The sequence below is a fragment of the Filicampus tigris genome, chromosome 22, assembly GCF_054856515.1.
Source record: "Filicampus tigris isolate MCC_2025a chromosome 22, RoL_Ftig_1.0, whole genome shotgun sequence".
Taxonomy (NCBI): domain Eukaryota; kingdom Metazoa; phylum Chordata; class Actinopteri; order Syngnathiformes; family Syngnathidae; genus Filicampus; species Filicampus tigris.
The window spans coordinates 2,440,161-2,466,507 of NC_141238.1; the positions used below are offsets into that span (position 1 = coordinate 2,440,161).

The 26,347-nt window shown below is 45.2% G+C and overlaps 2 protein-coding genes across 4 annotated transcripts in view; one reads left to right on the forward strand and one right to left on the reverse strand.

The window, feature by feature from the left end:
• Nucleotides 1–23,783, reverse strand: part of ptprz1b (protein tyrosine phosphatase receptor type Z1b) — a 32,500-nt gene extending 8,717 nt beyond the window's left edge. For 2 of the 3 annotated variants that reach the window (XM_086021937.1, XM_086021936.1), the window contains exons 1-9: nt 23,759–23,783; nt 22,859–22,918; nt 10,626–10,694; nt 2,964–3,143; nt 1,234–1,385; nt 1,063–1,158; nt 908–974; nt 676–833; nt 113–260 (exon numbers count right to left, since the gene is read on the reverse strand). In XM_086021937.1, coding sequence (XP_085878063.1) covers nt 113–260; nt 676–833; nt 908–974; nt 1,063–1,158; nt 1,234–1,385; nt 2,964–3,143; nt 10,626–10,694; nt 22,859–22,918; nt 23,759–23,783 — 955 coding nt within the window. Of the gene's footprint in view, nt 1–112; nt 261–675; nt 834–907; nt 975–1,062; nt 1,159–1,233; nt 1,386–2,963; nt 3,144–10,625; nt 10,695–20,355; nt 20,672–22,858; nt 22,919–23,758 lie in introns of those variants that run through there. The other variant, XM_086021938.1, reaches the window with a different exon arrangement.
• Nucleotides 23,784–25,440: 1,657 nt separating this feature from the next.
• coa6 (cytochrome c oxidase assembly factor 6) lies at nt 25,441–26,248 on the forward strand. Its single transcript, XM_086021944.1, has 3 exons — nt 25,441–25,591; nt 25,796–25,949; nt 26,049–26,248. The coding sequence occupies exons 2-3, from the start codon at nt 25,806–25,808 to the stop codon at nt 26,145–26,147; spliced, it is 243 nt and encodes an 80-aa protein (XP_085878070.1). The 5' UTR covers nt 25,441–25,591; nt 25,796–25,805; the 3' UTR covers nt 26,148–26,248.
• Nucleotides 26,249–26,347: the final 99 nt, after the last annotated feature.

Consider the following 26,347-nt stretch of genomic DNA (forward strand, 5'->3'; position numbering starts at 1 on the left):
CTGCCACTGCGGGCTGACCTCGGAGGACAGCATTCCGCTGAAAGCGGATGCAAGCACAGGTAACGTTTGGTCCAAACACGCGAGGATGCGTTTGGGGTACATTGTAACTTACTCGGCGTGGGCACGTCCTCTACTCCCGTGTAGGAGGCAAACACCTGTCCCATGAACTGCTGCTGCTCTCTGAAGTTATTTTGCAGGTAATCGGTCAGCATGACGTAGCCGGCCTGCTCCACGGTCATCACCTCGCAGAACGCCTCCAACTGCAGCGAGAAGCGCAGCCAGCGGAGCAGTGAACACCGCCAAACAAATATGTCTGCCTCGTTTTGATACTGATGCCAAAGTCAACACTGTGTGTAAGAGGCTTGCGTTAGTGCCAGGCGGATAGCCAGCGCTGCTCTATTTTTAGTTGGCGCCTATGTGCCCGTGTCATGCCTTGTCACTCTCATTTCCGTCAAGAAAATGCACACTAACACATGCGGACATATATGGCTTGTTTTATAAACAAACAAGCACTGCAATGACTGCCACGTCTTTCGATATTCGTCAGTTTGGCACGATTAGCGGACGACAAGAGCTTCCAGTTTTGGGCCGTTGGCGCACGCACCAATCTGAGCATATCTTTGTCAGCAGTTTCAACATTTGTTAAACGGCGTGCCCCGTTTTGTGGCTACTCGCCTGTGTTTCCGATATGGCCACGGTGTGTTTAAAGACGACCCACTCGACCGTCTCCGTGCAGGGAGGAGAAGTCAGTGAGCCGTTGTATATGTAATATTTGGCGGTGTTGTTGGGCAGCAAGGACTGCAAGGCCAAGGCTTCCATTGATCCACTTTTACCTGCCCGACAACAAGAAACAGTAAGAACAGCAACCGCAGAAAGTAACATTTCGCAAATTTTTAAGGCGACTCACCAAATCGACTCACGGTGTTGACAGCATCGATGACGGCGCCGAGGTTTTCATTGTCATCCAAGCTGATCTGCAGACATGCACTTCTTCAGTAAGGTGCCACGTGGATTTATTCCCTTACTGCAAATTCCACGGCAGACGTCAACATGTTGACTTACCTCAAACAGCACAGCTAATGCCGCAACCCTGCCTCCCTCCCCGATGGCCTCTTCGAGACTTCGGAAGGCATCTGGATCATAAGCGTAAATTTGCATCTGAAATGAATTCAGCAAGTTAGCCTAAAGCGAGCGTAAGGGTAAATATACCCGAGGAGAGTTTGTTTTGAGTACCTCAAGAGGGTATTTCATCCCATTGAGGCTGTGCTCGGACCCATCGGATGTAGCATTGCAGCGCCCCCAGTGGAAGGTGACGGTATCGACGCGGAACCTGGAGCTCAGCCCGCCTCCGCTTATATAGAAGTCGCCATCCACATTGATCGCCACTAAAACACACGCACGTGGACTTTAGAGGGCGTCCCCCATTTTACACTAACAAGTCACTGGGGAGAGAAAATGGCTAATGGGGCACAATTTTCACTTCGGGGTGCGCTCACTTTTGTTGCCTGCAGACACGTGCGTCTGTGTGTTGAGTTATTTTAAGAGGACAGTAAATTCGCAATTATACACACTACCTTTTGTGAGCTATTCTACATTCTCGAAACAATCTTAGGTCCTATCGCGCAATCTAATGAGCTCACATCCAAGAGTTTTATCAAAAATGCTGCATGTGTACGTGTTTGTGTACAACTGCGCCGCATCGCCCCTCTTGTATGAAATTGTGCATGCGTGCCTAATAAATTCCAAGTAGCCCCTCAAGGATATTAAGTCCTAACAGGATATGAAATAGAGTTAAGTGCAACTGTACGGCTCATACATTATTCCTCATCACATCACGGCGGCTCTGCATCGCTACCTGCCCTGATATCTAATTTCCTCCCTGACGTTAAAGAGAGCGAGAGAAAGGGATTAATTCGAAGGATCTTGAATGTATAGATAGCGCCAGCACAGTCAGATTGCTCCGACGGGATTCGTGTGTTTATCAGGCAAGGCGTCAGGCGCGACACTTTACACCACTCGTCCCGATTTTTCATGAGTGCTACTTCTCGTCTATACGTTCTAGCCTGCAGCTCCTTATTGACTCTTTTCTTTTGCTCAGCTTCATCCCTGCCTCTTGACATTGATCTTTTTTTTTTTTCTCTCCTCCACACGCTCGCTCTGTAGTGTTGTGCCTCTGGCTGCCTCTCCCTCAATGACTCCTTCTCTCTCTGTTCCTTTAAATCCTCACACGGCTCCTCTCCTTCGTTAACCCCCGCGTTGTGAAGATTTTTTTTTTTCTTCTTTTTGCTGCATCTGGAAAGTTAAGCTTCTTCCCTCATCCAGGGATTAAGATGTTGTGTTTCACAGCAGTAGAATGATATCAGATTCATTTCTATTGATGGAATGGACAACTAACATGCTCCTTTTTTCTTGAGGGGGATAACAAAAAGAATTCTGGCCTAAAAACTTTGCAAAGTACTAGGGATGTAATGATTCACTCAAGCCCCGATTCGATTCGATTTTCAGTTCCCGATTCTCGATTCGATGTTTGAAAATTGCGACCATGCTTGTCTCTGTGCACCAGTGTGGTTCTGCAGCTATCCACAAACGCAATACGCAATGATGTTTGGCGCAAAAGCATCATCTGATCTACACATTGAAAATGTGCTACGCATCTGGAATGAAAAAACGTTTCGAGACATCATTTTCTAGATGAATTTAATCAACTCAATTATTCGACTAATCGACTAATCGGGGCGAATCGATTTAAAATGGACTTGACTCGATTCATCGTTACATCCCTACAAAGTACTGTATTTGGGTTGTGTTGCCCAACTTTTACTCCACCAAGACGCATAGTTTTCCGATCTCACAAAACTATATGTATGTATTCACAGTGCATAAATAAAATTTAAAAAAGCCTAACCAGCATGGTCATAATGAAAGGCTGTAATTCTAAAAGCAATTGAAGAACATCATCGGACCTGTTTTCCCGTTGTTGTGGATGGTGGTGGACTCCGCCATGACTCTGTCCCAGCCCTCCAGTCGCAAGTTCTGGTACTGAAGTCGGACCTGCGTGAACGTCTCGTCGATGTCCACGGGGGACTGTCTGGCGCTGGTACAGGACGGGTACTTCTTACCCCAATTGCGCTGGTTGAGGGCACCTGCACGCAGATTTGAAGTGTTAAAAAAATGGTGAACTGGCCAACTCATTTGGCCTCAGGGTGCATATCATCCATGTTTAAGATGTGCGTGGGCAATAAGCATCGTGTATTCGTGATGGGTCGAACCTTTCCGTGCGGAAAAATGTTGCATTTTGTGACCAAGCATGTGATGTAAATCCAAGCAAGCCCAGCAACACGTTTCATATTCCGCTCCCCCCAAAACTTCACACCAGATTCCAAATTCACATAGAACTACTGTCAGTCAGAGACTAATAGAAGTGGCAGTGTGGGAGGTGAAGTAACATCTCGGAAAGCTTGCATCACAACCGCAACGGGGAATTCAGAGCTCAAGAGTGTGTAAACGGACCGAAGGGGTCCGCAGAGGAATAGCAGTGTGATGATCCTTAAACACGAGGAAAACTTCGGAAAGGCCGATCCCTCCCATGCCCTTGAAGTGGTCAAGATTGAAACCATTTCCACCTTCTGGTGCGCCACTCATCATATCTGCTCACTCTGCTGTGGCGAAGTGACGATAAAGAGGACGAGGCTCCGTGGAGCAGAAAGGGAAGCAACGAGCAGGAAAAACTGTGGTGGATGATCGTGTGGAGTGTAGTCGCTATGAAATGGAGTTTGGCATGTTTTTTTAGCACTGCTATAGCCTAGTGGACTTTCCTATGGAATAATTGCCTTTGCTTTATGTTTTGGTCAACAGTAAACTTCAACTGGGAGTGGTACTACGTAAATAGCTTGAAGCTTCTTTTTAAAGAATTGTTCACTGCCAAACTGCTGCTTGCTGGTGAGTTGAGTTCATTCCCCTGCTCTCAAATTGTTGCTCAAGTCAAAAGAAGAAAAAAAATCGGCACAAAGACAGCTCCAATTTTGAAAACCTATTCAATTGGGTCACTAGAGTATACACGTACAAAAAATTCTTTGTTGTTTTCCTAACCCATTCAGCGGATAGATGTCACCCGAGAGGGACTCAGAGTCGACCCACTGCTCCTAAACGTTGAAAGGAGCCAGATGAGGTGGCTTGGTCATCTGGTTTGGATGCCTCCTTGGATGACTCCCTGGTGAGGTGTTCCGGGAATGTCTCACCGGTAGAAGGCCCCCGAGGGCAACCTAGGACACATCTATGTTTATGTCTCCCAGATGGCCTGGGAACGCCTTGGGAGGGGGAAGAGCTGGGAGAAGTGGCTGGGGACTTGAAAACCTCAAGTCTCGGCTTCCCTGCTTAAGATGCAGCCCCCAAGACCCGACCAGGATAAGCAGTAGAAAATGGATATTCTTAGAAAATGTTGGAGGCAAGAGCCTTTCAACATTATGCAGGTACCCAACCACTGCCGGTCCAAATCGTGGATAAAAACGGTTGCGTCAGCAAGGGCATCTGGTATAAAAACTGTGCCAAAAATATCATTCGAGCAACTAGGTCAAATCCTCAACCCAATGCACAGTGTATAAATAACCCAGCACCGGCTCAGTCCCTTTTCGACCCAGCACTGGGTTAGCTACATTTCACCCACTTTGGGTTACGAGCCGTACTTGGTTGGCTGTTTTGTCTTTAAATGATAGGATTGGAATCAGATTCATGAATGGAAAATAGGGAGAAAAAAACTCCGATCGTTCGGTTTCCTTCTAACGAATTAACTGTAAACACAATTCATACAGAAGTGTTTTCATGCTTAATGATCGACAATGAACTGCACATACTGAAATGTAGTTTCGCGCTTGCTGCCCACGCTTGAACCAATTAGGCTCCTTTGGATGGCGCACACGTACACACGCATACGCGCGGTGAAAAAGTGCTAATTTCACCCTCCGCGAATAGGTTCTGCCTTGCTGAGCCAGGGAGCCATTCAGCATGCAAGAAGTTAAATAATGGAAGGCTTAACTTTTGGGGAGGACTGTCTGCTTCCGTTTGCCTCAGCAGTGGCAAAAAATAGCCGAATACTTATTAAATATTAAAAGTTGGAACGTCGCTGTTGAAGCTGTTTAACCCGACGCTAAAACTTTGGAATATGAATGATCGAATCACAGGGAAAACCTTTGAATGGCCTTTCATTTCAATAACTTGACATGTGGCTTCATTCCTGATTAACATCAAATGTTACATTTGAATATGATTATCAGATAGTTGAGGATTTTACCAGGGGGGGGGGCTGAGAATTATCGCTGATAAAGATGTCCTCATTTTTCTTTCACTATTCCAAATTATAATCCATTCACGAGAGGGATTTGTGTGCGGGATAAATGAAGCATGCTGTTGTATTTTTAGATGCAAGCCTGCTGGCACATGATCTCCATTGACGAAACCATTGAGCCTCACGTTGCCTATCATCGTATTTCTGTGACTCCTTCCGATTATTTTCACATTGCTTGACATTAAAGAGTGAAGCTGCCGAGGTGGAAGCGACACGCCCACGCAGACGCAAGGTGGCAAGCCATAGGATGTGTTTCTTCTCAGCTTCGTCTAGACATGAAGGCATGTCAAAGTCCCGAGAGGGCAAAAAAGAATAACCGAGACAAGACGACGCAGTAGATTGCATGTATGCATATTACATGAGCGATTGGGTTCGCTACTTATTTAAGCTAACGCTACCTTACATGCTACTTGTTGGTCCATTAGTCGGCGTGTAAGAGATTATTTGCATGTATTCATTTTATTCTGACTTTCGACTCATCTTTGAGCAGCCATTCTGTTTCATTTTGTACAAACGAGGGCTGAAATCTGCCAACTTGTATCAGTGGGTACAAGGCAAGAAAGCAGAGCAAGAACACAAGGAAGCGGCGCATGTACGCGCACACCTCACCATCATTAACCCGCGTCTGAAACAAGGCTCTGGGAGCAGCATCACCAGAATACTTAACAACTGGAGCAGAAGAAAGGCCAGCCTCAAGTATTTGGTGACTGGGAGAGCGGTCGAGAGCCGCGAACATGTGCGTGCAGGCAAACGGAGGAGCAGAGGCAGGGAGGGAACGCGCCGTCCAAACAGCTCGCGGGCGTTTTCGCTTGAAATATTCAAGGTGGGATCTATGACGAATACAAAGAAGGAAAGCCCTTAAAAGTGCAACAGAAGGAAACAACATTGACATGACAATATCGCCAAACAAGCCAACTATGTTGTGTCAGAAGCACTCAAGGGCTGAGTGGGTGGTACGTTTTTTGGGGGGGGGGTTGCAACTTTCAATCAATTTGACTCGCTGCCTGCTAATCACTGACCGCAGCTGCGTTGTGGATCGGGCATTTGATTGCCATGAAACAAAGCAAGGCGACATCGTCATCTTTTTGGGAGACTTTCAAAACATGGGTTGCAGAAAACCAACACAATTACGCCAACCTATTCAGAGATTGTTACTTGATTTTAGTAGATGTACAGTTCATCCGGAAAGTATCCACTTTCATTTTTTTATTGCCTTACTGATTGGAGCATAGTAATTGAATAGACGTAATCCTTCTTGGAATTAGGATGGAACTAGGGCTGCGGATATTGAATATTTTTAGCTATTTAGTAGTAGTAGTAATTAGTCGCGTGTGCATGTATGTACATTATGTCATCGCTTGTATCGGCCGTATTTCCAGAGGTTCGCCATGTTCATAGTTTGTACTTTCCCAGCTTAATGCTTAAACAATTCTGGCAGCTTGTATTTAGAAACCAATTAACAGAGCAAAGTGGAGCGCTGCAGGCTCCAGCTGTGAACGCTGGTCCGAGGTCAGTACATCACATCGCATCAGTACTCCTGCACTCCGACCAGTGTAGGGGTGGAAAAAAACAGTTTTCACTACGTTAAACAGATCTGACCCAAATTGGCTCGCCGCTTCCTCGGCCTGCGCTGCACCCCTGCGCCGAGTTCCATCCAAATACTTTGTGGGGTGGCGCCTACAGAAAAGCAGACAAGGGGGCCTTTTGCCCAATTGAACATTGTCTTTACAAGAGTATGTTCTATGCAGCCCCACTAGTCGAAACACGGCATTCTGATTAATTTTGCGTTAATACGTTCGGCCGGTCATCCTGCTTATTTTAGTCTGATAATAAACGATTTCTCCGTCCAAGATTCTTGTTAGTGAAATGAGCAACAGCCGTGGGAATGCGGGATGTTTTCTCTGAAGCTTCTGCACACTTCAGCAGAGAATGCGAGTTAACTTTAAATGCGATCATATGTGAGCAAACCCCGTGGCTGTATCCTGCCACAGTCCAATTCTCTTTCTAGCGCGGTTGCGGAAAATGCAGGACTTGCTGAAATACACAAATCCAAAATCTGGGCGCATTTCTTTGTGATCACGGGATCGAGGAGTTTTGAAGCTCGGATTGCCAGGGGCTATAAAAGTTACGCGGCAGGACATGAAAAACAAAAGAGTATTGAGATTCAAATCAATAGAAAACCGTTTTTTTAAGGCTTTGACAATGATCTCTTAATGGTATAAAGTCACACAGGGAAGACTAGAAAATGCAGTTGTGTTATGTGGGAGATAGGTGAGAAAGGAAATGCGTGCCATCGCCTCGCCGGGGATAATCAGACTGCAAATTTGCATGCAAACAGAACAGATGGGACCCCGGGGGGATCCTGAAGGCAGAAGGATCCCAAGGCCACCGGGGACGATGACGAGTACAACATGAACAAAGTGGAACTTTGCTCAAAAAGTCATATGCTGTACATTGCTTACCGGCAAATCCAATTAACATTAACATTAAGAATTGTTATGCACAACGACTGTTAATGGTTGGAGACAACATCCACAGGGAATTCGCCATATTATTTTTTTTTCCTGAGATACCATATGACATTCAGACAGAGCAATAGGGTGCTGAATATACTGTACTGTATGGGGGACCAAAAAGGAACAAACAAAACAAAATATTTACAGTTGACCTCCGGGTGACGTTATATCAGACATAACACATTTAGTAAAATGAACCTTAACCGCTTAATCGGTAATCGGTATTTTTCTCTGCCAAAAATCGGCATCAGCCTCAAAAACATCCACACGAGACAGGCCCGAATTTCTACTGCAGCTTCATATTATTAGTCTCCTATATATCGTCGCTGTCCCGCGAAAAACACACATGTCCATTTTTTTACATTTGTTTTATTTTTGTATTTTTCTTCTTCTGTGTTTTAGCGGTTGGCAAACAACTTTTGGTGCATTACTGCCACCTTCTGAAATGTCACGTGGGCCTCTGTTTATCAAGGTGCAATTTCAACTCGACTGTTATTTTCCCACACTTCTCATCACTGTCAAATACTCCCCTGCACCCTTTTCCACATATTTCCTTTTATTTGATCGCGAGCCTCTCTCCCGACCATTCCGAAAAGAAGCGCATGCTGCCTCACAATAAAGTGCACTGCTTTCACATGTTAATGTTTTTACTCACGGCTCAGCGAGCAGCACAGGGCGAGGGAACGGAGCTGCTCAGAAAGACACCATGAGCATCGGAGGCGAGGCAGACTGACGAGTGGAGCCCGATAAACAAGCGAGCGGCCCCCCCAAAATAAGAGCGCAAATTGAACTAAGTGAGGAAGAGGAGGCGCAGCGCACAACAAAAACATTGTCACTCTTTGACAAATGGACTGCGTGTGCCGGAGAGCTGATTGGGAAGATTTGACAGAGGGAAGAAAACAATCTGGAAAATGAGGAAAACAAGTCTGGCGGATGAGATTGCCGGCGAGGCAAATCAAGAGAATTTACATGTGGGGATCTCAGCAAGTGCATTATACAAAGTAATTCGTCGATGCCGTCAAACAAAAACAAAATCTCATTTTGCTAGAGCTAAAATCGGGCTTAAATGACTAAAGATGCTTTGATGTGATGAAAGTAGTCAAAGTTGATTAATCGATCAGTGATTGACATCATTTGACTGACCGGCACAGAAACATTAAAAACAAACAGTTGAAAATATGTATGAGCATTTTCTTGCTGCACGGAGTAGGAAAAATTTGTCAACTTCAAGCTTAACTCTTAAGGCGCCAAAATTTTTTCAATGAAATATTCATTTTTAATGTCACTATTTCAAAAGGTTGTAACTTGAAAATGGTTCGAGATAAAGGCACACTGTACGTGTTGCCTGGTGCAATTTTGCTACTTTGGCGCTGAAAGGGTGCAAATATCAACGTGGCGTAATAAAATCGACTAATCGGTTCAACTTCTTGTAGTAAGTAAATTGTGATAATTGTAATACCACTTTTCCTCGAACAGACTATATGTTATTGTGCTGTTCTGACCTTGTGCCCACAGTTGATCTTTAAGCCGTGTAATGTGCATTTAGTGTGTGTGCACTGATGGGGCGGGGGCGGGGATAAAAATAGCTCGAGCCGGGATAACATTGTGCATCAAAGCGTAATCTTTGCATTGCAAATCAACCGAACATGTCGTCCCATAATTATGCTCATTCACTGACAGCCACTTTAGAGCAATTTGACATTTTCAAAAACCACATGATATTGAGTTCAATGATGATATATGTGCCAAGATACGGATAGAGTGTGGAACTACCAATGTGGAGTAAAAAGTTTTGAATGGCAAATACGTTTGAACGTTCTGTGAATACGTTCAATCGTATTTGGAAGTACGCGCGAACATATTTAAATACGTTTGAACGTACTTGTAAGTTAAATGCTGCAAATGTAGCATTTTTTTCCCCATAATGCCACGGGCGATTGACTTATGCATGTGCATACCCCGTGGCATTGTGGGAAAAAATGCTGAACATAAATCATGCACCGCAGACATAAAACCATACTTTACTTACGTAATTTTCGAACGTATTGGTATAATGTTAGCCAAATGCTAAAAATAGATATTTTTTTTTTTTTTTTCAGGAAATCCATAGCACGTCCATATCTCATGGCATTATGGGAAAAAAATGCTGCATTTTGTCCGCAAACTTGCCAGTCCAAAATTTTTACACCACATTGTCAGTTCCTACGCCGCTTCCGTGCTCTCCCCCGTGTTGTTTGCAACCCGAGGCAGCCTCCAAATCGCCCGAAATCCGCGAGAGGTTAATACGTTTAATAGCCCCCCATTAGCCCAGTGATGACCCCTCCAGACCCGATTGTCCTTTACCAGTAAGAGGCCATAATCTCCCCCCACCGGGACTGCGACTATGATGATTTGTCTGCCTCAGACCACTCTTGTTTCTGGCCAGCTTAGCGCAGCGGGGCTCCGTGCTGAGTTAGCTGTAGTCATCTGAGCATATGGCCCCAGGCAGATCAAGGCTCTCCTATGGGAGATGTTGACAGATACGCTAATTCCTACAGATCATCTGATCTGAGACTGGCATACGCTGGGCATGTCACTGAGGCTTTTTGTCACTGTCGGGTGCTGTCAAATGTTGGAGCGGATCACCTTTGAATGTATTTATTTGCCGGTCAGGGAGGGTGCGGACGTTGACAGTTTGCACCCGGTGGCGCACGACATATTTTGAAAGGAGGGGGTTCATGCAGCAACTTGTGCTGTAGAAAATGAATGGCTGATTTTTTCGTCCATACCTGTGTACGACCAGTCGATATCTTCTTGGAGTTTCTTCACGTTTCGGACCAAAGGTTCCACTGTTCCGACTGCGGAGGAAAGAAAGCAGGCGGTTGTTGATGATGTTTTTGGGAAGACTCTTCTACTCGTCACAATGCCATTGAGGCTTTCAAATAATTCATGCGATTATCTGACAAAGTGCTGCATTTTGAATTCAGTCGCCGCACACGGATGCACCCGCCGCGATACTCGAGGGCGTTTCATTACGTCATTGGAGGCAAGCGCACGCGGAAGTAGGCAAATTCTGTGAGTCATGGCATGCAAACCATGCCAGGGGAAGGAAGAGTCAACATCGTGAGAATAGCAAAATAAGCTAATGATGACGGATGCATGAATTACGCAACGGGAGGCTTCATGAATAGCTCAAAAATAAGGTGAATAAAACAACGTTATTTCATCTTCCATTGTGTGCAAAGCTTCCTTTCCAACTTCCAAGCACTCAACAGAGTCACATTTAGGTCAGAGGCAACGAGCATGGCGTCCACAACATGAAGTCAGCATAATCCTCTTGTTTACCGCAAAAAAGATAGCACAAACATCTTATAGCACCCAAATCACTCCTGAGCCGCTTATTAATAGTTTAGAAAAATGCATCTAACGTGCATACACACAGTAAACAAAGCTCTTCTGTATCATGTGTAAAAATCATCTGCATGCATGCATATTCAGGAGACCCCCGATGCAACCGTTGCCACGGGGGATTCCGTGTTGCACAGGGGTTGTCTGAGCTCACTTCTTTGCCGCTTTTACCGTCAAAACACCGATTGTACTTCAAGCTACTGTCACGAAAGAGAAGTGACAACTAATTCAGCTTGATCCCGGTGTCTTTTACGATCTAACGACAATAGCTTGGGCGCGCAGCGAACCTCGAATCCTCACAATGCTGTTGCGTCTTTAAATTACGATCCTATTAGAGGTTAAAGCGGGCGATAATTGGCCTCAGTGGTGTGTGTGCAGCAAATGCTACGAAAGGCGGCCGTGGGATGTTAATGAGGCAATTACGGATGCTACAAAGCTGCGGCTACTTCTTTTCTTCTCTTTTCTCGTGCCCTCATTCACTCCTCTCACCGTTATGTCTCGTCGTTAAAGTCGGAATGACCCGTGTTTCACGGTTAAAATTTGGAAACGCATCAAAGTGCTACTGTCCGGTTACATCTTTTTTAACTTATCTCCCAACAAAGTCACTTTGTTTAGCTTGGTGATTCCCCTTTGAAACATATCAGTGTTACGTTTCATTCTTTATGGTGCGGTGTTCCCCTTGCGGCGCTTGGATCATGATCACTGTACTTTTGTCCGTCTGAAATGTCATGGTTGGTTTCAAAGTACGAACCGCACACGTCAGTATGGAAATGTGCTGAGCTTTAGGTGATTTCGTTTTCTTTGGGATTTCAGAAAAGTTATGCGGTGCTCTGAACAGATGGAAGCACGGCGGCTCTTTTCAATCATTTGGAGATTGCGGCTTAAACTGGCCTCCTGCAGATTGCCAACCTCAAAGCTCAGGATTTGAAAATTCACATCCAGTACTGGACATGCTTTGGACAGAATTTAGGTTCCGGCTAATAATATTTTGAACAAAGTGGCGGAAAAGCCAAAGCGGGAGTCGAGTGGGATTCCTGCTGAAAATGACGCTCGATGTAAACTTGGACGGACATGTTATGCTGCAAAGCAATTCATAAAAGTGCAAATGTTCAAAGCCGGCCCGCTTTGCGCTAATTACAACACAGTCCTTTTTGTACAAAATCCTACTAGCTCAAGCTGTGTGAAGACGCCGCAAGCGGGATTGTTGATCATTTTGGGATCGTGGAGCCTGTCTCAGCATAAATCTAACGAATAGAACAGCACCGGATTAGCGGACTCGTGGGGGCTGATTTAGCCCAAATCCTTCCAATGAGGGAATCGTCCGTCGGCTGCCTTTATAGCCCGCAAACTGGTTTAGAGTCGTCCCATTAAAAGGACCCCAAATACCAAGTCATCCTATTTAGTTTTTTAAGAGCCTCATCATTTACCGTAAATATCTCCTTGTCCCTCAGTCATCGACAAAAATAGAACCCCGAAATGTAAAACGGATAACAGTAAATTGTTTTTTCGCCCCATGATTTCGCTCCTTCAGAGCATTCCAACACATGTCCATCGCTATTAAAACATACTGAGTGGCATTGCGAGAATTCAGCGTATCATATAGCCCCTTTTCACCAGGGGGTCTCACACTAATCCAAGGACCACATGTCTCTGGGGCCCAGCTATAACTTGGAAGGCAGTTACAATAAACCAACTCACCGTGTGTCCATACCACACAACATACACAGCAATGGAGAATTTGCGTCAGCAAAGAACAACAGCACATTATGCGCCGTCGACAGAGTGTTATCTAGCTTCGATAACAGCACGTCAACTTAAAAAAAAAAAAAAACAACAACACGGCATGCATTCAAGCCGAAAGAAAAAGATTGTGTGACTGCAGGAGGTGCCCAAATTTCATGCTTGTATTCATAAACAAATATCCATCCATCCATTTCCCGAACTGTATGTCAAGTAAAAAAGTAATGATAGTAAGTTGGATCCATCCACAATCATTCTTCTTAAACGTCACTGCTAAACTTCAGAAGCGGGCATTAAAGCGTTAATGCAAAGGGTGTCTCGGAAAATGTAATTAAATCCACCGCGTTTGATTAGTCGTGACAATTCTCTGCCGTACAATGCCGGCTCATCTCTTGGGACTTGTCATGAGTTTCAACCGACATGCTGAAAATGAAGTTCGAGCCACCACAGAAGTAGATATTGGACGGATGGGATGGGACCTTTTTTAATTAAGTCATACCGTCGGATAAGTAAGCGCCTCACGCGAGACGGGCACTTTGAGGGCCATTTGCGGCCTGCCGAGGGGGCGGCGGCGAAGACGTTTACTCTTCATCTCTTCATCTCTCTCGCACTCACGTCCAGCAGCAGAAGGGGCCAGTTAATGGGATCAGGCTTTATGTTAAGTGGAGGACAGCGGAGCTTTAAACAAACCGTACATTGTTCCGCCAGGCCTGGGCAGCATTAAACGCTGCAATTTAAAACCCGACAAGACAAGCTTATCATTGGCATCTGTGTGTGTGTGTGTGGGGGGGGGGGGGGTGGCCGTGAGAGTTTGGGGCCCTGTTGGACAGCTGTACATGAGCGCACGCACATATACATCCCAAGACCGAGTGAAATGTGACACCCCGTTATATGCGGACATATGTGGGGCAACACGTTGTCCGTCTGTCGTTTGGCAACAGGGCAGCGGAACCCTTTTTATATTTTCGCTCTGCATTGCTAGAACACGCCTCCATTAAATATGAATATGCCTGCGGCGTCCTTCTCACGTTTATGGGCTTAAATTTCCGTAATTGCCGGTGTAATATGTACCGTGCAGTAGTCAACACTGACTCATGGCATGCGTTTATCGGCATTTTTGCCTTCGAAGCATGAAGAAGAATCAATGTTGCACTCTCTTACTGCATCGGGATTAATAAAAGGCGGGCCTTGACGTGAATAAATACTCTGACAGCCTGACACGGCGCATGATGAAAGCGGGGCTTTTCCCCCTACAATTTCATCTAGTTGGAGCGCCTTGAGTGCCGCTTTCAAAGTTCAGCCCTTTCTTCATGCCGGGGGATGGAAAAAGAAAAAAAAGAGTCGCTCCAGACAAACGCTAACATTGATGCGGCAACATTCGACAGGTCCAGAGGTTCACGCCACACTTGTTGTGACACCAATTTGATTTTTAATCCTTCAGATTTGCAGCCAAATAGGACAACGACGAGGCACACGTGTCATGTGGTCGTAATAATATTTAGAGGCAACTGAGCAGAATAGTGTCGGCGTATGGGCCAACATCTTGCCAACCAATGTCAGGGAAAGCCTACTAGAACATCTGGACTTTATTGAGGGTTAACTAAATGGCTTATCCGTAAAACCTGGCATTTGAACAGGGGTGTGTAGACTTTTTTTTCCACTGCAGGTTTCCTTCTTGTTGGCGGTTTATTATATGTCTTAACATGTATTCACATCTGTGGGCTGATGAGATGTTTCACATTTGCATAAAAAACACATTAATGAGCCAAACACGGGGGGGAGTTGAATATCATTAGGCCGGCGTCACTTGGACACAGCGTGAAAATGCATGACTTGTGTTTGACTAATCCCCGAAAAGTCCCAACCTGAGAGCAGGAGGTCAGCGGGTAATCTTGGCCCGCTTACACGGTAAATCGGTCAGTCAAATTTCTGTCACTAGCCTCAAAAGCGCAATTACAACCTTCCACCTGAGGCTGGTCTTTTATCAGGTGTAAAAGGATGAATAAGCTTTCTTCCTGGAGCGCGTGGATTTCGTCTTTTTGGCCGGTTTCAAATCGGAGAGACAAGTAGGACTTGTCGTCGAGATCATCGTGAAACGATCCTATGCAAATACGTTACAACATACGCGTTCTCGTGTAGAGTGTTCTAGTTCACCTCGCTAATCTGCCTGCCTAGTCTGAGCAGTGAGATGCAGCAATCCCATCTGCTTGGCACAAACGGAGAAAAAACTGTCCGCGCGTGTGCGATTAGTAATCCTGCGTCCGTTCAGCGGAGCGGTCCTGCATCCTAATACGGTGGCTGTCGGCCATGGGGTGGGGAGAAAAAAAAAAAAAAAAGATTTTCCGGATGATTTTGTGCTCTCGGAAAGCAACGTTGCAATTTGTGCGAGACACAAAGGTTGAAAACGTTTGATTTACGATGTCTACCGGTGGAAAATCATGAAAGAATCACGTCAACATGTTGCCCGTCAGCGTTTGTTGGAAATGGGTGGGGTTTCCATGACAACCCCAAAGCCCCCGACGGCGCGTGGAACACCCTGACTTCCTGTCGGCTTCCTGAACCGACTGGCTCCATCGCCATGGAGACGCGACAATCTCCCCTCCTCGCTGTCTTTCAGCCGAGGGTCAGGCCTGCCGATTCCTCACTTGTTTGGCGCACTCGCTCCTTTTTTTTTTTTTTTTTTTTTTTTTTTTGCCGCTGGCCCCAAAAACCAAAATAGAGCACAAGGACGCTAGCTGTCCCCAATTCCACAAGCTTAGCCTTGATAAAAATGGATTGAGGCCTTCTATTGCATTACGAGCCATGACGAGTCCGAACATTTCTGTGACGTCAGGCGGTGTTGGATTGCTTTGTAGTGGTGGAACAAGCGTCCCTTTTAGGTGAGGATGTGTGTGAGTGTGTGTGTGTGTGTGTGTGTGTGTGTTGCTGCTGTTGGCGTCTGAAGGGCCACCACCCGGTTGAGGGCACTTGAGAACGAGGAGCAGGGCCAAGGGGAGGGAACTGGAACCGGGCCAGACTGTCATTCTCAGAGCTCCTACTATCGGAATGTGAGCATGTTTTAAGGCCGCTTTGGATGGAAAGTTGGACGGGTTGAGCGTTAATCAACTCAACATTTGGTCACAGTTCCCAGATGACCCTTTTCCCTTGACAGACGCGTTACAAAACGCCGCGTTTCATTCACGCAATTGGTTTTGGGTTCCACGTCACTTTTGACAAGCAAAACAATGACGCCCGCTGTTTCCCACAGAGCCACTGCAACCTTGAAGAAAGAAGTCAAACGCGGCAAGTTGATCTCGACAGATTATCACAACAAAGACGACATCGCTGGATGCCAATTTTTTTAATTGTTTGCAAATTAAAAAGTCTGCATCCAATTTTCGCGACCAAATGTTGTGCAGCAGCCGTTAAAACTTTGTTGCTGGCATCTGTCACAATAAAACCCGAGAAATACACTTTAGATGAGCAAATTGGGAGTGCTGGATCATTTCCACAGTCTCTTTCAACAAACATTCTGTCAGTGCCCTGCTACTTGAATACAAAAGTTGCTTTTTGCAATGTGTAAAAGAATTAAATTATTTTTAGTAAGTAACACTGGCGGTTGTAGGGAGACATTTAGGTTAAAAATCGTTGTAAATAAATTGGGATTTTCCCAACTCACAGTGCCAATCAGATTCAAACTTAATACATATGATGATGTGCAGAAGGTAGGAATGGGCAATTAGTCAAAATGTAATCAAAATCATGATTGTTACACTCTCCGATTAAAAAATTGGCATAATAATCGTTTGAATAATCGTGATTTCAATTATTCCGTGACGAATTTTTTTTTTTCCATAATCGAGCAGCCCTAGCAGCAGATGCATTTGTTGTTTTCCTCTTAAAACGTTGGCCTGTTTTCTGCCACCCGGTAAAACGTCAGTCGCTCCATCCATCAGAGTAGAAAACGTAGAAAACGACTTCCTGTCCAGGCTTTTCGCCATCAAAGCGACGAGCAGCTGTCCTCATGACCCGGCCTAGCTTTTGCAAATAAACTCACGGCACACTGGCGGGGGCAAGAGGAGGCGGCTGCTAAGTGGATTAAAGACAAACTTATGAATAAAATGTTTGAGACGGCGAAACGAAAGGACAAAATCGCCCGGCAGAAAGTAAATGAATTATTTACACAACATCTGCGGTTTGTCTCAGTGTTACTATAATAATGTAACCCACTTCTGTTGTGTGGAATCGTCATCAAAATCGTATCTCGTGTTCCATTCGCAGGACTGAAACAACCCGATAAGGAAACGATCAAACTCACTAAAAACCAGACAGCTAAGAAGGCTTTGGGAAATCTTTCTAACAAGATTCATGCTCGCTCACGGAAGGTTTTTATTCGGCCGGTTTACAGAGCCTGACTCCACAGCAGCAAAGTTAGTGCCGCCATAATCTCCTTTTTAGCAGGAAGTTCAAAGGTAGAAGAGGATCAAATTACAACTAATATCTCATCGTGTGTGCCAGCTAAAATGTCGGCTTTTGATTTGCAGAGAAATTAAATGTGTAGATGACGGCGTACTTATCTATTATTTACGCATTCCATTTATTTAAATGCAATCCCCAAAACGATGACATCATCTGAAACCAACACCCCGACGTCTGCTAGTTAATCAATACCTTCATCAATAATCTGGGGTGAACTGTCAATGGCGTCCCATGTCGTCCACACAGAGACTCTGATTGATTGATTGAATGTAAATAAAAGCATCGTTTGCAAATATCCACTAGACAGATTTCATCCGTGCGATAATTCATGATCCAGACCGTGTCATCGGCGCTCTCCATATTTTATTCATGCTTTCACTAAGCGTGTCAGTTTTTTTTCCAGGCAATTATTATTACACCATCAGGCCTCACTAATTCTGCCGGCAGCCTCGCTCCGTCCGATGCATGCAGGCCAGATGCTATCTCCCAAACGTGATCAACAAACTCTCATTAGCACGGAGCGCCGAGTGTGGTGGCATGTTGTCATAAACGTGGTTAGAGATTTGTTTTCATCTCATTTGGAGGTAATCAGGAGGTAACAGTCACCAACACACACACACACACGCACACACACACACTGGCTGGCTGGCAGAGAGCCCTGTGAGCTGCCAAATGATCAATAACATGCTGGCTGTTTTGGTGAGAGTCCATCACAGCAATTGTCACGTGCTCGCGAGCCATCAATAGCGGCGTGCAATAAATCAGCGTCACAAGGGGCTGAAATGCCAAACTCCTAAAACATGATGACAACAATAAACTGGGGCCGTGATTGGTTGATTTGTCTTGGAGCGGCATTTCACACGGATATCAACGCTGGCTTCAACCTGATTGCTTTGGAATCAGAGAAGCAAAATATGAGCTATTCTCCTGGAGAATAGCGCATATGGAATAACCAGCAGCAGGTGTGGTCACAAATGAGGGAACATGTGGTCGCAAAGCGGGTGGCACAGTGAGTAAATTGGCGGCTGGTATCAGAACGGATCATCGAGGTTTTAAAGCCTTCACATTAACTTTGACTGTGATTTCTTAAGCAACAAGCTCGAAAAAAAAAAAAAAAAAAAAGAGAAACTCATCCATATTCTACAGCTGATAAGAAGCTGAGTCAAATTTGAAAAATCCCCCTGTTTTTAGCCATTTTAGGGGGCGGCCATTTTGCCACTTGCTGTCGATTGAAAATGGCATCACGGTTGGTCAGAGCTTAGGTAACGACCAATGACGGCTCATCTGTTTTCTGAAGCTGAGCCGTCATTGGTTGTTACTTGACACCTGAGCAACTGTGATGTCATTTTCAGTTGACAGCGAGTGACAAAATGGCCAACCCCGGAGATCGCTAAAAACGGCTGGATTTTGCTGCTCAACTCATAGTTTAGAGTTTAGACTAGTGGGCGTACATAGAACATATTTTTGTCAATAAAAAAAAAAGGGTTGACGTCCTGTTTAAATACAACTGAACTGTACTTGGGCTGCGCTTCTTTTGCGTACCACTAGAGGGAGACCGTCCGTGTACCACTCCGGCCTTTAAGAATCACTGGCCTATCCTGTTTTGGCTCACGGCTCCGCTAGGTCTCAGAGGACACCGCAAATGCTAATGTCGTGATTGAGCAATACACTCCACTGGGACTCATGAGCTCAGCCTTGTCATCCAACATCAGTGACCTCACACAAATGCTCTTTTGGATGACCGGACAACAGCAAAAGTCCCCGAAGGCGAGGCAGACTGTGTTTGGAACGACGAGGGCAACGAAGGTCACAAGCGGCGCATCCGCCAGATCGCACGGATTTCAATGTGTGCGTGTCTGTTGAGCGCGTGATACGGCGCGAGTCAAACGAAGGAACTGTTTTGGAGCGCCGACTTGGCATACTGTGAGACAGATGGTTGGACAACGCTGCAGTCATGTCGCTGCAGGGAACGATGCCTCTCGGTCTACCAAAGCAAATCTCGAACATGTCGGCGACGGGTTATTAAGTAACTCTTATTTTCAAGTAATGGATAATAAAATGCAGGAGGACACTTGATTCCTAACGCCACGGTACTCACTTGAGGCACTCAACAAATAACTGCACATTGTGGAACACGTAAAAAAGGGAAAGTTTGATATATTTACAGATTGAACAAGTGTCGTGTCACGTTTTCAGCACTGGTTTGGCTCCCGGAAAATGAAAAATTACATTTTTATATAAAATGTTGGGTGCAATATAATTCGAGAATGGTATACGTGAAACCATTCGATCCAATTCGATTCAGCGCGCTCCCATCTTTGAAATCACAACCAATTTTCCGATTAAAATCGTTTTTCGTTACGCTACACCAAAATAAAAGTGACTTTGGGCTGGTTGTGGGACCAAAATGCCTTCTGCATGTTAATTGGACCGACTGCTTTGCCCCTGGCTCCATTTCCACACGAGTGTCAAATTAACAACAAAAAAATAATGAGCGTCCGATGCAGATGCTTCCAAGTGGAAGACGGACAGCGAGCTCGCGGAACGCTGAGACGCAAATGCTGCGAATCACATTGCAGCCAACATCGGCGCTTTGCACGCTAAACATGCTCACTAAAAAAAACAAAAAACTGTTGAGGCTGCTAGAAGTGAGCGCATCATGTAAAGTAGCACACATGCACCGCAGCAGACAGCGCAATTGGCCTCACTACAGTCACACACACTTCAACATGTGTCTGCACCTGCAAGCACGGTCGCAGCCTTTTTACAAAACACAGCGCGCTTTGGAAATAAACACGCGATGTTGACACGTTAGAGACGCTTTGCGGAAGAAAAAAAAAAAAACGAAAAGTTTCCTCCAATGCGCATGATCGTCATTATTGACAGGAGTGTCCATAAATGCGATTTTCTTACCCACGAGGCTGAGGAGCAGTAGCCGGGAGAAGACTTGGTGGAGCCTGCATGCCGTCTCCATGGTCCCCCGCGAGAAAATGACACGCACACAGGCTGAATGTTGCTCGAACGCGTCTCGTGTGCGTAAAGATGCGCTAGCAGCTCATCGCGCCGGCGCGCGTGTCCGTGCGCGTGCGGTCGACGCCGACAGTCGACGCTCGGGCTCGGCTCGGCTCGGCTCGGCTGGGTTCGGCTCGGCTCGGCTTGAGAGGAGCGCTGGCCGGCCGGATGAATGTGGGATGAAGCGAGCGCCACCCACCCACTGCCTTCATGAAAATGAATGAGGGGCGTCTTGGTGATCTGACTCGAGGGATTTGCATGTGCATGTGTGCGCGTGCACTTGACATCCAATCAGTGTCTTTCATCTCTGCACGCGCGGAGCTCCTGTTGCATAAACTGCACTTCATGACAGACACTGGAATGAATTGGATGGCATTCAATTCGATATAATTGATTTTTTTCATCACGTGTTTATTGTTGTGGCTGTGCATCGCATCTTACTCGCTCTCCAGTGCCGGTCCGAGTCTGAATGTCGCCTTGTGCAAACCCCTCTTTTGCGCCCCACCCGTCATCCCTTCTGGCATCTTGCATCCACAAGGGGGCGCAAACTTCACGTCCAAACTCCGTGTCGTGATACTAGGGGTGTCCTAATACTGTATTGTCTTTACTTATAGCATTCAACCGGTTGATTTGGTTCCTAAATTCAAACAATAAAGTCTTCACTTTTCTTGACAAAATATGTTCTATGCAGTCCCATTAGTCAAAACACGGCATTTTGATAAATATTGCGTTTGTGGAATATGAGTTTATCAGCAAAATCCCCGCGATTTTTGGCCATCTCAGCTGGGGGGGGGCGCCATTTTGCCACTGGCTGTCGACTGAGAATGACGTCACAGTCGCTCAGGGCCCAGGTAGCAACCAACCACGGCGCAGCTTCAGAAAACAGGTGAGCCGTGATTGGTCGTTACCTGAGCAACCGCGATGTCATTTTCGGTCAACAGAAGTGACAAAATGGCCGCCTAATGTCCAGAACGCACACTCGTTGGCCAGGACAGTCAAAGTACAGCTGCATAGATTCTATTTTGCCCAAACAAAATGCTGCATGTATCAACATGGCTGCCACGTCTACAGATGACTATGAAGGCCCTCGCTAAGCGCTAAAGAAAGAGACTCAAGGACTTTTCATAAGAGTGCGTTGGAGGAACTCGGGATTGAGCAGAATCACGGAGACCCCACTGATCACAGTATGTCTTGATGAATCATTTGTCGAGAAAGAAAGGCTTCGGTCCACCGAACTGGAGCAGCCCCACACGGCGGAACAAGACAAAACTCTCCCACAGCGGAAATAAAGTGCGTTATAATGTAAAAGGATTAGGCAAAGGTTGGAGAACAACATTCGCCTGAAGGACCCGACTGAAGAGCGCCGAGTGTGTGTGTGCGCTGGGAAAAAGATTTGAGTCGGGAGCCGGGTTCACAAGCAACAGGCTTCAATGCTTCAACAACACACTGCAGTGGCGGCTTTTAGGTCTTTGTGTGCGAGAATGCGAGAGACGGCCTTGAGTCTCACAAGAACAAGCTGCTCTCGATACTGCCTGTGCATCCATTAGCATAAATTAAGAGAGATAATCCTCCTTTAATTCTGCCAGGAGAGCCTTTTTGTCCGATTTGTAGGGCCAACATTTCGGTTCCAATGTTTGTTACGACATGCTCTCAGCTTCCGGGGTATACAGTAGGTCTCCGTGTGCGTGAGAGTGTCACTTGCAAGGTGCTTGAATTTGTCTCGTGAGAGAGCAACATGTTGAAATTGGCACGTTTCAATGCAAATATTTATAGGAGAAAAATATGAGCTGCCTGAAAGGCCTAAAACCTCATTCACACTCCCCAAAAAATGTCTTACTGTAGTGCGTGTGAACGTGGGAGAGTTTTTTTTGGTGCATATGAGAGATTTTTGGGTGTATGTGCAAGGTTTAAGAGGGTTTTGAGATATTTTTGTGAGATTTTTTTGGTGTGTCAGAATAGCAAAAAAAAAAAAAAAAAACTTCACGCTACAGCAAACAGACACACTTGCTGGTCTTCATGTTATTGCCATGTGCTCAACTGTGTGTGTGTGTGTGTGTGGTTGCCATGGCATTTGGTCCCGAGTCTGAGTTGACAGTGATATTGACTTCCTGCGGTGGCAAGTGGAGGTCACTGTCGTGGCCACAGCATGCCCGGCAGTTAACTGGTCGATGTTTAGCCCTCAATGTGTGCGCGCGCGTGTAAGATGCCATGAGTGGCGAGTATCAGGCCATGTGCGGTCGGTGTGGCTTGCTGCGCTAGCGTGGCAAATCGAACAAACCGATGCATTACTCGGCTCAAAACATCTGTCCAAATAACACAAGCCCACCACACGTTGCTATGATTAAACTCAATGCTAATACCGCTACAGTTTCGCTGTTGTATTCACGAAGGCATTGCGACTCACCTACGGCGTGACGATGAGTTTGATGGTCTGAAGTCACGTCAACTGGCAGCCGATCACACCCTGCAGACAGCAAACACAAAAAGAGTAAGCTCAAGAAATGAGTCAATTCGGTTTGAAGGTGAATTTGAGTAGGCTTGTGCACATCTGAGAGAAAATCTTCACAAATGTGTGCTTTGTGAAACTCGGCCGGCACTCGGTCAATCAACCTTGCTGAGGCTTTAACTTTCCTCTTCAAGAGGCTGCTTCTCAAAAGGTAACATGACGGCTGTGAATTAGTGCTGAACTAACTGATCCAGTGCTAGGCAGGCATAAATATGAGGCGGGAAGATGGATGGGGGAAAAAAATGCAGAAAATCAATTCTCTGGTAACCTCCATTTCAAAAAGAGGTACAAATATTGTCCGTTGGTTTGAAAGCCAGAATCGGTCTGATACATTTGCAACTGTTAGGTCAGTAATTAAAAGCGATCGAGCCAGCAACTGCAAAAATGGAGCGTTATTAGCGATTGAAAAGCTTGAATGGGGCCAACCGACACTTGTAACCTTGAATAAAAGCAACCAAAAGTCCTCATTTTACATCCACATTCTAAGCATGTTTTTTTGAGGACGCCATGTGGACAAGTGTACCTCAGCTGGAGAATGGGGAGAAAAAAAAATAAAAACAGCCATTTTCCAAGGTGAGGGGTCAGCACGAATGAGGTGCACTTACATGCAGATGAAAGCCTGGCCAGACGTGCACAATTACTCAGTTCAGCGCCAGCGCACCTCGTCCTAGAATAGATGAGCGCTCGTGGAAGCAAGAGTGGCTCGATGAGATGTTTAAGCAATCGGAGTGATAGTGGGGGGTGGCTGATATTCGTATTGATCCCTCCTCAACGAGCGCATTCTGCTGCTGCATTTACCTGCAGGCATGACCGGAGGCGACATCCTTCGAGGCCGGACATTATAATGTTGCTGTTTTTTTTTTTGTAGCCTTGCATCAATTCTCAATAGCAAATTAGTCAAATGATTTGTCCAAGACCACAACGACTCTCTCGGTTATGTAACAGCAGGATGTAGGCAGGCTGTAGCTTGCTGTATTAAGTAGGTCACGAGATTAAAGGGAATAAAATCTGTCTTGCGGTCTCTTCTGTTTGCCTCAATTTACCCGAGTGTCAAGCTTTTTATTGACAATCAATGCTTATTTTTTCTTATGGATAATCAATGCTTATTTTTTCTTATGGATAATCAATCCTTATTGTTCTAGGATATAGCAAATTGTTTCCCCTAATATTGCGACTGCGATTTATTGGACGATGATTTTTTTTTCGAGGTCCTCTTCTTAAGCTTTGACCTTATCTAAACACATGAGGGTTTTTTTCCCCCAAGTTGCAGCCTTTGCTAATTGAAAATTGCATTCAATTTGACTACGCTGCGTAGTCGATTTGAATTCGATTAATTGTTCAGCTTGCTTAAATGCAGAGATTTGATGTGCTGACACTGACACTACACCCTTGCAAGTGCTGTTGGTGCTCCGGAAAGGAACTCGCCGTGCAGAACTAAATCGCCTCGTGAAAAGTGGGATCACTAAATATGTGACACCGAGTGTAAATAAGGGTTTGTCTGCATATACGTATAACGCGCCAAACACTTACTTTCCTAAAAGGACGGTGAGCAGCGCATCCTCTGCAGAGGTTTGCCTGTTTTTCATTCCCCCTCGGTCCACATGAGCACACAAACGGAGATGGATTGCTGCTGGGCGCCATGGCAACCTCTGGGGCTTTTCTTCATCACCGTGGCTGGGAGAGGAAAAGCAAGGAAGGGGAAAAAAGAAGAAGGAGAGAGTTAATCAACATGGCGCATTAATTATGCCTTTACTCGCTGCAAAGCTCTCACACTCACTATTGTGCATCCAAATAGCCGGGTGACAAAAACAGCCTACATGGGAAAATATTTTCATTTGAATGGGGCCAAACTAGATAAAGCTACACTTACAAAACGTCTACACACCCCTGTTGCAGCTTTTTGTGATGTAAAAAAAACAACAACAAAAAACAAGACCAAGATGAATCATTTCAAAGCTGTTTCAGTTGAGTTGAGTATGGTTCAGACAGAATTAATAGTCTTTTAAAGCTTGTTGAAATGAGCTGGATTGCTCAGTAGGCATCAAAAGAAAATTGAAATATTAAGATGATGAGATAAGATTACATCAGTTTCACGTTTTTTCCTCAGTCAAAGTTACAGGGTTGTCTCCTGTCCTTTTAGGGGTTATATAAAGTAAAGTATCCAACGCCTATGTTTATTATTAATCACTTTATCATTTACTTACATTGCAAAAATTCGGATAGTATTCACTTCAAATGTTATTTTGTTGTACTATAGTTTAAATGATGCCATTGGACTTTTCCAGGGGCAATGCAAGGCTAATGTCGTATTGCTGGCAAACAGCGTCATCTGCTGTTACCTTTGAGCAGCAGGGTTTCTTCGACGAGCTTTTTACAAGTCACTGAAAATTAAGTGTAAAAACGTTTAAAACTAATGTAAAAGGAGAAAAATCTTAAACGCACTATTTAATCCTTTTTAGGGATCCAAAGCCTAATGGCCTGCCTTGCCAATGACTGACATGCGACGTCATCAACGCGCGACGCGTGTCCTTCGCTTATGCTCATGCTGTAAACTCCTACGCGTTGTAAATATACAGTTTGTGTTTTTTTTAATGGAAAACAGTTGGACTATATCCTCCAAAATTTGATCGAGTGAGTATTCAGTAGCTCGCCCACATCTATTCGTTTTTTCCCCACTGTTTGTGTGCTAAACGTCCTGTTGTTGCTCAATTAAACAGGTAGCATTGTAGAGGTGCATAATGCATTAAAAGCCGTGTAGCTGTTTACAACAGCTAAAAATACGAATTAAAAAAAGAAAATCACGTTTTTACCTTTTCCGACTCCCTCTATTCACAGTCAAGTGGCGATGGCAGCTCCAAACGCAGTAGAACGAAAGGCTTGCTGGGATGCCAGGGACTTATTATGGAAATGTTTGGATGACAACAATGACAAGGCTGCATCCTGCCAGAGCTTCCAAGCCGAATTTGAATCGAAGTGCCCTGCTCAGTGGGTAAGCTAGCCCCTTTTTGCTTGCCATTCAAAGACCATTTCTTGTCATCATCGGACACTATATTGTCGGTGCACTTCTGATTACTGTCTTTGTTGGCAGGTCAAGTATTTCAGTAAAAGGAGAGACTACTTGAAATACAAAGACAAGATGCAAACAGAGGGTTTCACATCTTCTGAAGGCCCCCGGCAACCCTCCTGACCCTAAAAATCGCAGACGATCTGCTACATTCAGGCCTTGCAGTCATTTATTATTCTGGTTGATTTTTAAATATATTTATGTGAATAAAGCTTAAAGTTGCATTGTGTGTCCCTTCGTGACCATGCACACTTTATACAAGAAATACAATCCATATTGGTAGAATGTGTTTTATTCTTGTACACGTATTTGGTCTTCCTAAC

What these genes read in the sequence shown, in the direction of transcription:
- coa6 (XM_086021944.1), top strand. Translation starts at nt 25,806, where the DNA reads ATGGCAGCTCCAAACGCAGTAGAACGAAAGGCTTGCTGGGATGCCAGG. An exon ending in CGAAGTGCCCTGCTCAGTGG is followed by an intron (nt 25,950 to 26,048) that starts GTAAGCTAGCCC and finishes CTTTGTTGGCAG; the next exon opens with GTCAAGTATTTCAGTAAAAG.